The sequence below is a fragment of the Erythrolamprus reginae genome, chromosome 1, assembly GCF_031021105.1.
Source record: "Erythrolamprus reginae isolate rEryReg1 chromosome 1, rEryReg1.hap1, whole genome shotgun sequence".
Classification (NCBI taxonomy): Eukaryota; Metazoa; Chordata; class Lepidosauria; order Squamata; family Dipsadidae; genus Erythrolamprus; species Erythrolamprus reginae.
The window spans coordinates 155,488,631-155,504,050 of NC_091950.1; the positions used below are offsets into that span (position 1 = coordinate 155,488,631).

Consider the following 15,420-nt stretch of genomic DNA (forward strand, 5'->3'; position numbering starts at 1 on the left):
AGAGGAAAAAAGCAAGGAGCGCAGCAGCAGCAGCAGCAGGGGAAGAAAGGAGAGCCGAGCCGAGACCAATAATCCAGGAATTGTCAGCCACCAATCAGCTGGAGCTGTGCTCACATCTTCATTTCTGCTGGCGGGACTGCGTTCCACCCTGTCCTGCCTGCTGCCCACCCCTGGGCTCACCTATATACATCTTAGAGCCAGGCGGGGTTCATACTTACCGCCAATACTGGAACATGCCCCGGGTGACCAGCAGGCACGAGTGTGCATCTGAGCAAGATTTAGCTTCTGTGCATGCGCAGGAAGCAAAATCTCACAAGAGGACATGTGGGCATAAAAGATTTTGTTGGGGTTTTTTGCTTCTGCGCACGTATGAAAGCAAAAAATCACCGAGCATTGCCCAACCTCCTCCTTAAAAGATTTTGCTTCCTGAGCAAATTTTGCTCGGATGTGCCTGCGCGCCTGCCAGTCACCCAGAAATTCATGCTCAGCTCCATTCTCGGTACTGGAAAGCAGTATGACCCATTTCAGTAAGCAACCCATTACTGCTCAGACAGTGTAAAGATATTGGAGCCTTAGAGGGATGTTTTGTTTTTCCTTTTTGCTTTTCTTTCTGTAGTTCTTTCCTCCCCAAGGATCAATTCTCTAATTCTGCCTTCTTGCTATGGGCCCTGAAATGTACTAATGGTTGTTAAATCTTTCCAAAGAACTTCAGATCGTGAGTGAAAAGAGAAAGACAGACGGTCTCTCCTCATCCTTTTAGCTTCAGGATTGCTGAACACATTCTGCTTCTGCCTACCTGAGTAATTGACAGTGATGTGAGTTTTATTTGCTGAGGTTATAATTTTGAGACTCCTGACAGCTCAGTGTTCATCAAGAAGAAATGCTCCTGGCTTCCTTTTTTTGTGCAATTCAAGTGCTTTAAGTACATAATGTGAATCATATGGCTTCTCTTTCAGCAGAGATTGAGATGAGCGGGTTTGTAGCTTCGCTGTCTTCCCTTGAGGTGGAAATACCTGGCAAGCATCAAATGAAGCTCAGAATTAGAGGGATAGAATCAAGGTCACGTGAAGTGTTAATACCACTTTATAATGCCTTGGTAAGGCCACACTTGGGAATACTGCATTCAGTTTTTGTCGCCAGTATGTAAAAAAGGAGGTTGAGACTTTAGAAAGAGTGCAGAGAAGAGCAACAAAGATGATTAGGAGACTGGAGGCTAAAACATATGAAGAACGGTTGCCGGAACTGGGCATGGCTCGTTTAATGAAAAGAAGGACTGGGGGAGACAGGATAACCGCCTTCCAGTATCTCAGGGGTTGCCACAAAGAAGAAGGAGTCAACCTATTCTCCAAAGCACTTGAGGGTAGAACAAGAACCAATGGGTGGAAACTAAACAAGGAGAGAAGCAACTTAGAACTAAGGAGAAAATTCCTGACAGTTACAACAATTGATCAGTGGAACAGTTTGCCTCCAGAAGTTATGAATGCTCCAACACTGGAAATTTTTAAGATGTCGGATAACCATTTGTCTGAAGTAGTGTAGAGTTTCCTGCCTGAGCAGGCAGTTGGACTAAAGACCTCCAAGGTCCCTTTCAACTCTGTTGTTGTTGTTACTATTACTACATCATCATCATTATTATTATTATTATTATTATTATTATTATAGAAAGTGTTAGATTTGCACGAGAATGAAGAGTCAAGACGTAGGAACAGTTCAGCACCTTTATTGTCTATTGTCCCCATTGCCTTTGCTTGTTAGAAGTTTGCAAAAATGGTTCACAAGATCCCGCAACACAACAACAGTGATAAATATGAGTCAGTTGCCAAGCATCTGAATTTTTAGTACATGAGGAAGCTGCAGTGATAGTAAGTGTGAAAAATGGTCATAAGTTACTTTTTTTCAATGCCATTGTAACTTTGAACAGTCATTAAATCAGGTGGGTTCCTCCTGGTTAGGACCAGATCTCCCGAACTGTTAGCAACCCATTGGTGATGTAATTTTGGCATCACAGATTTTGTCTGTGCTGGTCCATGCACACTGCCATCTTTTGGGGGGAATTTTTGGCAATATTTTTGGTTGGTTGCATGGTTTCTCCTCATCCTCTGCTATGTAAAAAGTTATCCCACCCACCCCCAGGTTAATACTGACCTTTATTTCTTCAACCAAGCAACCAAAGTGTTTGGGCCTGAAACCACCTCTGAGCATGCACGGAAGTGGAATTGCAGGAAGGGACGTGAAACATTGTGATGTGCGCCGTTTGCGAAGGTAAATGGAGCCAACCCTTGCACTGAATGAACGGTTGTAAGGTGAGGCCTACCAGTATTGCTGTTCCATGGGTTTTTTGTGGGGCAAATTAAGAGCAAGGTCAGACTTCATTCAGTATAAGCTAAATGGTAAAATGATGGCTAAACCTGCGATTCTAGCAATTAATCTTTGCTTCTTTCCCTACCTCATGTTTGGGGATGCAGTTGGTGGATGGTTGTACCCCTTAGCTACTAGGGGTTTTTATGTATGGTCTGTTAGGTTGTGTGATGGTTTTTTATAATAAGGGTTTTAAATTGTTTTTAACATTAGATTTGTACATTGTGTATTGTTGTGAACCGCTCCGAGTCCTCAGAGAGACGTGGCATACAAATCCAATAAATTGTTGTTGTTGTTGTTGTTGTTGTTGTTGTTGTTATTATTATTATTATTATGTCAATACAACACAGCAAACGAGATCACTATGCTGGATTTCGTATTTCATCACCAGTCGGGCGCTTCCCAAGCACCTAGGACTGCGTGATGTAGCGGCGAATTATGTTTGCCAATCCCAGTAAAGCGGCCTTTTGCAATTGACAGATGGAGATTTTGTCAATTCCGATGGTTTACAAATGTCCGCTGAGATCCTTTGGCACTGCGCCCAGCGTGCCAAGTACTACTGGGATCTATAGCTCTGGAACATGAGTGCGGGATCAAGTCCGCAGGAAGCAAAAAACTTCGCTGTGTGTACAATTTTGCTACCTGCATAGATGCAGGGAGCATAATTGCGCTCAATCCTATACTCGCATTCCAGAGCCTCGGAGCTGCATGCAATTAGGAATTCTGGCAAAAGCCCACCTCTGCTCACAGACTGCAGTAAATCACCTTATAAATAGGTTCTCTGAATGTGTCCAGTATTTAAGTCCTCAGAAAAGCCATAAGCAGAGAAGGCACAGCCACTGCAGGAATTAGTATATCATATGCAATTTTAACTGCTGTAATGGTCTATCAAAATGACCTTGAGGGATGAGAAAAGGAGATACTGCCTAGGAGACAATCAGGCGAGAGGGAGAAGCCCTCATGCCAGGGATTTAATAGCCAAAGGAAGAAATTTAGGAAGGACCTGTCCTAATTGACCGGGCAGTTAAAAGTGGTTGTGGGAGATTTGTTCCTTCAGACTTGCAAGATTCTTTTAATGTGTGATGGTATGATAGTATTGATTGGATTAGGAGTTTTATTGTTTATTAATTATTAAGGGTTTTTAATGTTTATAAAGGAGTTATTTTAAGGATTTTTTATTATTATTAGTGCTCAAATTTGACTTTTTACTGTATTGTTTTTGTTGTTGTGAGTCCTGTGGGATTTGGAATAAATAATAAATAATAAATAATAAATAATAAATAATAAATAATAAATAATAAATAATAAATAATAAATAATAAATAATAAATAATAAATAATAAATAATAAATAATAAATAATAAATAATAAATAATAAATAATAAATAATAAATAATAAATAATAAATAATAAATAATAAATAATAAATAATAAATAATAAATAATAAATAATAAATAATAAATAATAAATAATAAATAATAAATAATAAATAATAAATAATAAATAATAAATAATAAATAATAAATAAATATTTGTTGAATCCCAGCGACCAGTTAGGTCCCACAGAGTTGGCCTTCTCTGGGTCCCATCAGCTAGACAATGTCGTCTGGTGGTGCCCAGGGGAAGAGCCTCCTGTGTGGCGGCCCCGGCACTCTGGAACCAGCTCCCTCCCAGAGATTCTCACTGCCCCCAGCCTCCTCGCCTTCCGCAAGAGCCTCAAAACTCATTTATGTTGCCAGGCATCAAGCCCCCTTCCCCTGTTTACAAGATGTAATGTGTGGTTGTGACTGAATAGGTTGACTGATTTTAATTTATATGGGATTTTAGTAGTAATTTTTAATTAATTAGATTTGTTGTTGTGTTGTTTTTGTATCCTGTGAGCTGCCCCAAATCTTTGGAGAAGGGCGGCATACAAATCTAATAAATCATAAATCATAAATCATAAATCATATCTTACAATAAATTAGATTTTGCTCGTCTTGTTGCTTTTCCTACCTGGGTTACCAGGAAGGGTTGACAGCTGCAATTCTGAGTACTCTTCAAGGGTGGCTTATTGTAAAATTTAGTACAGGGGAATTTGGTGTAAATGCACTTACATTTGCACTGTTAAGGCTTTTTCTAAGCCGTCAATTAATGAGATGAATGCAGACCCAGTATTATATATAAGAGACAGAAGAGAACTACTACAGATATACTAAGACCATTATGGCAAACCTATGGCATGCTTGCCACAGGTGGCATGCAGACCCACATCTGAGGGCACATGAGGTGTTGCCCTATGTCAGGTCCAGCGCACATGTGCCTGCTGGCCATCTGATTTTTGGCCTTCTGGATGGTAGGGGAGGCCATTTTTACCCTCCCCAGGCTTCAGGAAAGCCTCCAGAGCCTGTGGGTGATGAAAAACAGATCCAACGGGCTAGCCGGAAGTCCCGGCCCTTCAGTGATGCCTGTGTGCATGTTCAGGGGGGCAGTGTGATGTGTATGTGTGCATGTGTGGGGGAGAGAGCATTGCATTATGGATGTGGGCACACACATGCATGCTATCATTCGTGTGTGTGCCCTTTTGGCACCCGAGCAAAAAAAGAGGTTTGCCATCACTGTATTAAGACAACCCAGCATCTGTTGTTGTGCATGAGTTGTGTTTTTTCTGAAGGTTTCATAACAGGATTAAGCCATTTGAACGTCACACATGTTACCATGGCTACAGTAAATCATTATCACGCACAGCTTCTGAGTCAGGAAGTTTCTCTCCAAAAAGTCTTCTTATTTCCATAAAACTTTCCCTCTGTTTTTTTTCCATGGCTGGATTCTGAACTTCATAATCCCTTTCAAACTGTTGCTGCTCAGAATGGGAAGCAAAATCATACAACTTTTCCCTCCTTTCCTCCTTCCTTCCTTCCTTCCTTCCTTCCTTCCTTCCTTCCTTCCTTCCTTCCTTTTGAATGAATCTAGTGTTTGGAAGTGCAGCCAGAAAGAACTGGAATAGTTCTTTCTGGCTGAACTAGTAGTAATGGTCGCTTTTAGGAAATGTAATGCTCTCAGAAAATAAAACTGATACTTTTAGTGAGTAGTCTGAGTGAATGCCTCTATATTCTTGAAGACCATGCCTGAGTTTAGGAAGGCCTGTATAATGGGGGGCAATAATTAATTTTAACCCAAGCTTTGAAAGTTATATTTGGTATAGCATGACTACAGTTGAATTAATATAATTAAAATTTTGGAATTATAAAAATAAGTATTTATTTTTCAGTATATATTTAGAGTGATGTTTTGTAGGACTTTAAATATTGTATATATATAATTAACATAAGGTGGTAGAAATAATAATGGATTTATATATAGAAATTTTAAACCGAAATAAATAACTTGGATGCCGATTGTATTTGCCAGAATTTAAATGAACAGAAAGGAGCAATAGAATGAGTCTTATAATTACTTATACTGTATATGAATATATACTGTACTTTCTCTCCTTCCGCGATATAAGTTTACTTTTAGTGTTATTCATAACTGCGTTTTTTGTTGTTGTCTTTAGTTGTCTGATTTTGTTTTGCTTTTGTATTTTTCATTTTGTAAATATGTTAATTTATGTTTTGTTATTGTTTTTAAAATTTCAATAAAAATCTTTTTTTTAAAAAAAAAAGAAAGAAAGTTATATTTGAATGATTGACTTCAGCTAAGGAAACATTATTGTTTGTGTCTGTGTTGCGAATCCAAGCCACATATTCCTGGCCCTCGGACCTTTGCAGATCTTGTGAACAAACCCACACTCACAAATCTGCAGGTTTTGGCAAAGTGGCATATATGTATTACTTCCTGATCAAATCATTCCTACCTTTATATTTTAATTAATACAACACAAACAAAGAAGACAGTAGAACAAATTTCCCAATAACAGAATAGCTAACAGATGGAGATATTTTTAACTCTTCTTTGTGCCTGACTGGTTATTTTGGGGAGCTCCTTGTTACTTCTTTTGACTTCTCCTTGACGCATGAGGGAGAAAATGCTAAGCAAAATGAAATGACACCCAGAGAAGATCATGAGGCTGTTGGTCAGAAGGAAATTGGACTTTGGGGCTTAATGTTAAGTCTGTTCAGGAACGGCTGTGTCTTCCTGAAACGTTAAGTGTAGATAATACTTGATTATCCAGAGGGAACAAAAAGTACATTTGCACAACTTGGTCTGCCAACCATAACCATTAATGAGCTGGTAGCAGAGCGTGCAACAGTTGTTCAAATCCTGACTGCAGCCAGCTAAGCTGCAGAAATCTAATGTGCTCCAGGAGAGAGAAGAGCAGAGCTTCTCCTGTTTTACTCCCAAGCATAGTTCCCTCTAAGCTGAGCAGTGAGCAATCACTCACTTAAAAATCATCATCAACTCAGAGTTTTCCAAACCTGCTCAGAAGCCGAGAGGGAAAGAGTGAGAGGGAAGGAGAGAGAGAGGAAGAGAGGAAGAGAAAGAAACAGATAGAAAAAAGAGAGGAAGGAAAAGAGAAAGAAAAAGAATGGGAGTAAGGAAGAGAGAAAGAAAATCAAAATCTAGTTTGAAACTAGCTCAACTATTTAAGTGGCATTTTGATATTGATAGAGTTGCCCTATTATGAGCTCACTGTTATAGACACACAGTACACTATTTTATTTTGAAATTCTCTGAGGCAAAACAGGGTGGGGTTTTTATTTGTTTGTTTGTTTGTTTATTTATTTATTATTTCTGTGCCGCCCAGTCCCAAAGGGACTGCCGCTCAGACACTATACTTTTCCGCCCACCCCTCCAAAAAATTAGAGGGAACACTGCTCCCAAGTGACAAAATTTGCATTGCATGATCTCTGTTCTTCCCATTTTAAGTTGGACTTGTGAAGTATTTTTGAAATAATGTGTCTATATATTTTTAAAGTTGGCATTGATAGTTTATTTCAATTGCATTTGAACGGATGATGGGTTATACCTCTTATAATAACAGTCAACATGCTGTTGCCTATCAACACTGTTTCAAACATGCTGTTTCTGTTCTAGATTTGGCCCAGCGGATACCATGGCTACCAGTGCTGTGCCAAGTGAGAACCTGCCCACTTACAAATTAGTGGTGGTTGGAGATGGGGGTGTCGGGAAAAGTGCCCTCACCATTCAATTTTTCCAGAAAATCTTCGTGCCAGATTATGACCCAACGATCGAAGATTCCTATTTGAAGCACACAGAGATAGATGGGCAATGGGCAATTCTGGATGGTAAGTTACCTTTTCTGGATTTGACTGACTTTTCAATTAAAATCTCCAGTGTATTCAGATATAAATTTGTGCCTATAGCTTAATATCAAGGAAGCTAAGATAACTTAACTAGCTCCGTTCAGATTGTACTTATTTTATCCAAAGCAACCTTTTAAGTAAGTCTGCAAATAATTTACCAGCAAATACTAGTATAACTGCAGGAGTGGAAGTGGGATGGGGTGGGGTGGGGTGGGGTGGGGTGGAATGGAATGGAATGGAGTAGGGTAGGGTAGGGTAGAATAGAATAGAATTCTTTATTGGCCAGGTGTGATTGGATAGATAAGGAATTTGACATTGGTGCATATGTTCTCAGTATACAGAAAAGAAAAGATAAGTTCATCAGGAATTATAAAGTACAATACTTAATGATAGTCCGGGTACAAATAAGCAATCAAATCATATAAGAAACTAGTCAATATCAATCTTTTTTTTAATATAATATAATTTTTATTGATTTTTTTTGAAAATTTTACAAAAAACAAAACAAAAAGCATAAAGTGTACCATCACCAAACAGAAAGAAAATCCCTTCACCAGGGAAGATTCAATTTTGTATCCTTCATTTGCTTTGTCTCTGGGTTACATTGTTCATTCTTTATAGAGTGATTGAATTTTATTTCTTACGTTTGCATCGCTTACTGATGTTGTTAATATATAATTTTTAACCTTCTCCCACCGCCTCATTGTTGCTGCTAATTTCTCTTCATTATAATTATGTAGTCTAATTTCCATAATTTCATAGTGAATGTGATCCGCCATGTATTTGCACCAATTTTTTATCGTCCATTTATTGTCATCTTTCCACCCAAGCACTATAGTTGCCTGGGCACTTTCTATCGCTGCAATTTTGATTTCTTCATATTCTTTTACCTCACTATTTTTTATCAATAATGCTGCTTCCTTAGTTATTTTCCAATTACCATTCGTAATTTTATTCACCTCCATTTGTATTTGTTTCCAAAATTTTTGAACTTTATTACATTCCCAAAACATATGCATAAATACTCCTTTTTCCTTACACCCATGCCAACAATTTCCTTTCTTCATTGTTTGAAAACATGCTAATTGTACTGGTGTATAATTATGTAATATTTTTCTTCTCATCTCTCTTATTCTTGTGTTTTTAATTCTTTTAATATTTTCAATTATACCTTCCATATCCCATTCATCAATTTCTAATTCGTCCTGCCAATATCTCGTCAGTCCTTTTACTACTTGTTCTTCTGCTTGTAATAATTCTCTATATATGTTACCTGTTTGTGCTTTTATATTCTTACACTTTTCCCTTAGTATCTTTTCTAAATTTATTTCTTGTCTCATGAATATTTCTTTATTTTCCCTTTTACTTAAATATGTGCTTATCACATTGATTTGTAACCAGTTTTGTTGTCCCAGGCACCTCTCTATTTCATTTCTATTAATTCTTCCGTCCCTTTCATATAACTGTTCAATTCTCTGTATACCTTTCCTCCTTAGTTCCCATATTATCTTTGTGAGGTTACTTTCTTTCTTTGTATTTATCACATGCAGCGCTGCCAATTTAGAGTTTGTCATTTTCAATTTATCTTGCCATTTCATCCAACTCTCTATTGTCGCTTTAGTAGGGTCAAATAATCTATTTATTTCTACCTTATTCCATTTCCTAAATAATAATTCCTAGTCAATATCAATCGTAAGGATATAAGCTACAAAGTTACAGTCATTCAGTCATAAGAGGGAGGAGATGGGTGATAAGAACGATGAGAAGATTAATAGTAGTAAATAGTTTGACAATGTTGAGAGAATGATTTGTTTAGCAGAGTGATAGCATTCGGGGGGGAAACTGTTCTTATATCTAGTTGTTCTGGTGTGCAGTGCTCTATAGCATCATTTTGAGGGTAGGAGTTGAAGCAGTTTGTGTCCAGGATGTGATGGGTCTAAATATTTTCACAGCCCTCTTTTTGACTTGTGCAGTATACAGGTCCTCATGGAAAGCAGGTTGGCAGTAATTGGGGACTTTTTCTGCAGTTCTGATTATGCTCTGAAGTCTGTGTCTGTCTTTTGGGTTGCAAAATCAAACCAGACAGTTATAGAGGTGCAGATGACAGACAAACTGTGGCTAGTTCAGGGAGGATGGTACATTTTGATGTTCTGCTGTGTCAGGAGCAGAGCAAGTGAGACTTTTACTCTTCTCACAATTCACTTATACAAGTAGTCCTCAACTTACAATAATTCATTTACTGACTGTTTGAAAATACAACAGCACTGAAAAAAGTGACTTATAACTGTTTTTTGCACTTAACAACAATTGCACTAACCTCAGGTGATCAAAATCCAGTTAATTGACCATTGAGTTATATTTATGACAGTTGCAGTATTTCAGGGATCATGGCAAACCAAATTTACTTAACACTTAGTAAGACTTCACAACTACATTAGTAACTTAACAATTGCAGTGATTCATTTAACAGTTGTGGCCAGAAAGGTTGTAAAATGCGTAAAATTCACTTAACAATTAGCCTTGCCTAGCAACAGAAATTTTTTGGGCTCAGTTATGGTTGCAAATTGAGGAGATCAAAATGCTCCTCAACTATCAGCTATCCTGTGCACTGTTTCTTACATGAGAAACTGAAAGGATCGGGTGCATATGGTAGGAACTTAACAATTTTGGAACGTTTTGGCCAGAAACTGCACAACTTCAATGGACAAAACTGATAATTGGGTATAGAAAAGAAATGGAATGTATGATCAGTTTGGGTCTGTTTGTTTGTTTGTTTGTTTGTTTGTTTGTTTGTTTGCTTGCTTGCTTGCTTGCTTGCTTGCTTGCTTGCTTGCTTGCTTGCTTGCTTGCTTGCTTGCTTGCTTGCTTGCTTGCTTGCTTGCTTGCTTGCTTGTTTGTCTAGCTACCATCTTTCAACCATCTCTGGGCTATTTTCAATTATCATATTTTTTGGAGGATAAGACGCACATTTTTACCTCCTAAAAGAGGGTGACAATCTGGGTGCGTCTTATACACAAAATGTAGCTCCACCCAGCTTCTCAAATGAAGCTTTGCAAAACTGAAAAAAACAGCCTCTGAAATGGAGCTTTGCAAGGTTAATATACCTGTTCCAAGCTGTTTGCTAAGGACGCTAGCCAGCTGGATGCTGGTAGGCAGATATTTTTTTTCTTATTTTCCTCTCCTAAAACTAAGGTGTGTCTTATAGTCTGAAAAATTGGTTATTTCCAGCATAAATGGAATGATGCAGAAACTTTCTCCTTAAGATGTTCCTGGGAGCCTACACACAGTAATATTAAGAAATGTTCTTATGCTAGTTATGGGGATTCAAGATGACACAGAGAGATGAAGAATTTTCCTTTACTTGCAATATTATTTACTTTATTGGCAGTGTGTCAGTTCTAGCCAATATCCCAGGATGATTGGGAGATATGAGTTTCCTTTTCATTAGAACTGGTGAGAGAGAGAGAGAGTATGAAACCTTTTAAATGATCTCACAACTATTAAGGCTAAGCAGGCAGACGTAGGCCTTATTCAAGATTGAATAAGACAGAACTTGCAATTTGCTGCCCACTTCCAACAAGCAAAATCACTGAGGAAGCTGGTAGGATGTCACAAGTCAAGCACATGGCAAGCTTTCCTTTTTAGGAAATTGAAACATCTCCCCCTTGCCCATGTTGTTTTGGCGTATGATTGATTGTGTGCTTGTTTTTTATATATATTGGGGTTGCTTTTATGGACTTTTTAACCTAAAAAATGTAATTTAGATTGCTAAATATTAGATTTGTTACTGTGTACTGTTTTTGCCATTGTTGTGAGCCGCCCCAAGTCTGCGGAGAGGGACGGCAAATAAATCCAACAAATCTAATCTAAACTAATCTAATCTAATCTTTACATTGAAGTGTAATCTCATGGAGTCTGATTAGATGAGGAAAAAAAGCATATTTCCCAAGCTTCATCCCATGCTCAGTGGCCTGAAAGGCTTGGAAAGCTGGTGCTCAGGAGGAGAAATAGGAAAGGAACAACCTGAGGAAGTTCAGTCCCCACCACCTTCTTGAAGTATCAGGGACTGTTTTTCTTCAGGAAGAGCACGGATGGGCCTGGCCTGGAACAGGGGGGAACGTCGCTCCAATAGCAGAAATGGAGCGTGTGTGGAAGCAAAGAAATCAGCAATTTTTGCCCAAATCTCGCTGCCGGAATGACATCCGCACAGCAGTCGAATCTCGCCGCAGTGCCTAGAGTGGCAGTTGGGGCCACCAGAAGCCTGCCCAAGCTCCGGCTGTGTGGCCTGCTCTCTGCTCTCCCATGCTGCAGGCATCTCTTGTCGCATGCGGTGATGGCACCCCAAGCAAGTCATGGCCTTTGTGAGCAGCGCTGTAGTCCCAAAGACTCCGACTGGCTCGGGGCACCATCACCGTGCTAAGAAATTCCTGTGGTGCAGGAGAGCACAGAGCAGGCCATGTGGCCAGAGCTCGGGGCCACCCAGCATGCTCCCCGTGCCATGGGCCATCTTCTCAGTGCCCCTGCAGATGATCGTGCAAGCACACTCTGCACAAGGTAAGGGCTGGGTGGGGCGTGGTGGGCGGCGGCACAGTGGAGCGGTGGCCGGTGGGCCGATCGTAGTGGAGCTGCTGCAAGCTGTGCGGCGGCGTGGTGGGACAGGTGAGAGGACAGGGTGCTTGTGCTGGAGCTGATGCTTGCGGTGCGGCAAAGTTGCCGCTCACGGCGGAGTTGCCACGAGTAGCATGGCGAAGCGGCGAGGAGGGCGAGTGGACAGGCCACTCGTGGCAGTGCAGTGAAGATTGCAAATGATTCCCATAAAGGACTGGTGGACATTGCAACCATCATAATTGCAAGCTAGTTGCCAAATGCCCAAATTGTGATCATGTGATCATGGAGATGATATGTTGGCCACCCGTTTACAACTTGATTGTAAGTCCCCTTCGCTGTTCTATGGTTGCTAAATGAGAGGTTACTAAGCCAGGACTATTTTCATTGTCTCCTTCCTCCAACATGTTGAGGGCTAGCCACAAGGGAGTGGAATCCACATACTTGCATTCTTGTTTTTTCAGAAGCAACATCCATTTTCTTCAGTGGCAAGCAGCTGTATTTCAAGTTTTATCTTAAAATCTTCCCACAAGTTTTATTGGCCATTGCTTGCAATGTTTTGTTTGGACCACTACTAAATGCATTATTACTTCATTTTTTAAAAAAGCATATTTTTTCAGCTGGCTGCTTTTGCATAAAGAGCAAAGGCAAGCTTGAGAGTCAATTGAACAGATGCAAGTGTCAATGGTAATTTTGAAAAGTACAGCAAGTCCTCAAATTACGATCACAGTTGAGCTCAAAATTTATATGGCTATTGATGAGGCATTTGTTAAGTGAATTTTATCCCATTGAACAACCTTCCTTGCTGCAGTTGTTAAGTGCATCATTGCAGTTTATTTATTTATTTTATTTATTAATTAGATTTGTATGCTGCCCCTCTCCAAAGACTCGTTACTGAGTTAACTTAGTAACACAGTTGTTAAGCAGATCTGGCTTCCCCAGTGACATTGCTTGTCAGATGGTTTCAAAACTTGATCACAGGACCTCAGAACCTGAAACCCTTATAAATAGGAACCAAGTGCCAAGTATCTGAATTTTGATCACGTGACCATGGGGATGCTACAATGGTCATATAAAAAGTGGTCATAAGCAGTGGTGGGCTATGAGCCGGATCGCTAAATAGCGCTCACCACCACAGCTCGTAAATTCTTGCGGAGCAACTACGGATGTAGCAAAATTTCACACGGAGCCGCAGATCTGCCCATGTTTTGGCAAGGGTTTTTTGCTTCCATGCATGCCGAAACACAGGTGCACCTGCAGCTCTGTGTGCAAATTTGTGTTCCGGCTCATAGTCCACCGCTGGTCATAAGTCACTTTTTTCAATACCTTTGTAACTTTGAATGGTCACTAAACAAACTGTTGTAGGACTATCTGTATTCAGTCTTGTGTGGTTGGTTAAGGCGCTTATTATTTTCTTTAAATAATAAGGATTATTTTTTTTAGTAAACATTATTTCCAGTTACCATTATGTTACAGGACATTTTAAAGATTATCACCAGATGGTTGTGAAAAGTAACTATCCTTTTTTTAAAAAAAAAAAGTACAAAGGGGAATGGAACAAATATCAAAGCAAGATTAAAGTGGGATAGCTGTAAATGCCAGTGCTACCTCAGGCCTAATATTCATGAAGCAAAATGGAGTGTAATGAATTTGAATTTGTACCGTAGGGGTTAGAGTAAGGATAACCAATGCTGAAGGAAACTCCTGTTCAGCAAGACTCAGGAAAACTCATTCTGATTTATTTTATTTTATTTTATTTGTTTGTTTGTTTGTTTATTCATTTGTCCAATACACAAATACATAGGAAGAAAATAGACATGTGGTAATATATATAAGGGTAAAAGTTAACTTAGAGGAGAGGATATATGAAAGGAAGAGAATACAGTCATACCTCGTCTTACAAACCTAATTGGTTCCAGGGGGAGGTTCGTAAGACGAAAGGTTCGTAAGACGAAACATTGTTTCCCATAGGAAATGTAAAGTCAATTAATCCGTGCAACCAAAAAAAACCCCCGCAAAAAAACGGCGTTCGGCGACTGCTGGGAAGCCGTGCGGCTATTTTAAAAGGTGACAGCTGGGCTGGGGAGCTTCCCAGCAACCTCCCGAACCCCGAACCCAGAAGTTCGGCAAAAGTTCGGGGTTCGGGGGGGTGCTGGGAAGCCCCCCAGCCCGGCTCTCACCTTTTAAAACAGCCGCGCGGCTTCCCAGCTGTCTCCCGAAGCCGAACGCCAAACCCGAACTTCCGCGTTCGGCATTCGGCGACTGCTGGGAAGCCGCGCGGCTGTTTTAAAAGGTGACAGCCGGCCTGGGGGGCTTCCCAGCAACCTCCCAAACCCGGAAGTTTGGCAAAAGTTCGGGGTTCGGGGGGGTGCTGGGAAGCCCCCCAGCCCGGCTGTCACCTTTTAAAACAGCCGCGCGGCTTCCCAGCTGTCTCCCGAAGCCGAACGCCAAACCCGAACTTCCGCGTTCGGCGTTCGGAGACAGCTGGGAAGCCGCGCGGCTGTTTTAAAAGCCAGGCTGGGGGGCTTCCCAGCAACCTCCCGAACCGAACCCGGGGTTCAGAAAAATTTTGCCTCTTCTTACGAACTTTTTTCGAGTTACGAACCGGCGTTCGAGAGGCTGCTGGGAAGCCCCGCCACCCGGCTGTCACCTTTTAAAACAGCTGTGCGGCTTCCCAGCAGTCTCCAAACGCCGGTTCATAACTCGAAAAAAGTTCGTAAGAAGAGGCAAAATTTTTCTGAACCCCGGGTTCGTATCACGAGTTGTTCGTAAAACAAGGGGTTCGTATCTTGAGGTACCACTGTATATATGATAGGTGAAAGAGAGGAAAGACAATTGGACAGGGGACGAAAGGCACACCAGTGCAGTTATGTACGCCCCTTACTGGCCTCTTAGGAACCTGGAGAGGTCAATCGTGGAAAGTCTAAGGGAGAAATGTTGGGGGTTAGAGGTTGACACAATTGAGTCTGGTAATGAGTTCCATGCTTCGATAACTCGATTGTTGAAATCATATTTTTTACAGTCAAGTTTGGAGCGGTTTGTATTAAGTTTGAATCTGTTGCGTGCTCTTGTGTTGCTGCGGTTGAAACTGAAGTAGTCATTGACCAGTAGGACGTTGCAGCATATGATGTTGTGGGCAATACTCAAATCGTGTTTTAGGCACCGAAAAGCCTTTGGAAGGAGATTACCCCATTGACTTTCAGATTGGCT

At 40.4% G+C, this 15,420-nt stretch overlaps 1 protein-coding gene across 1 annotated transcript in view; it reads left to right on the top strand.

The window, feature by feature from the left end:
* MRAS (muscle RAS oncogene homolog) overlaps positions 1–15,420 on the top strand; it is a 75,526-nt gene that overhangs the window by 40,665 nt on the left and 19,441 nt on the right. The window contains exon 2 of the mRNA XM_070730060.1: positions 7,376–7,587. Within this exon, the coding sequence (XP_070586161.1) occupies positions 7,395–7,587 (193 nt within the window). The 5' untranslated portion in view covers positions 7,376–7,394. The remainder of the gene's footprint in view (positions 1–7,375; positions 7,588–15,420) is intronic.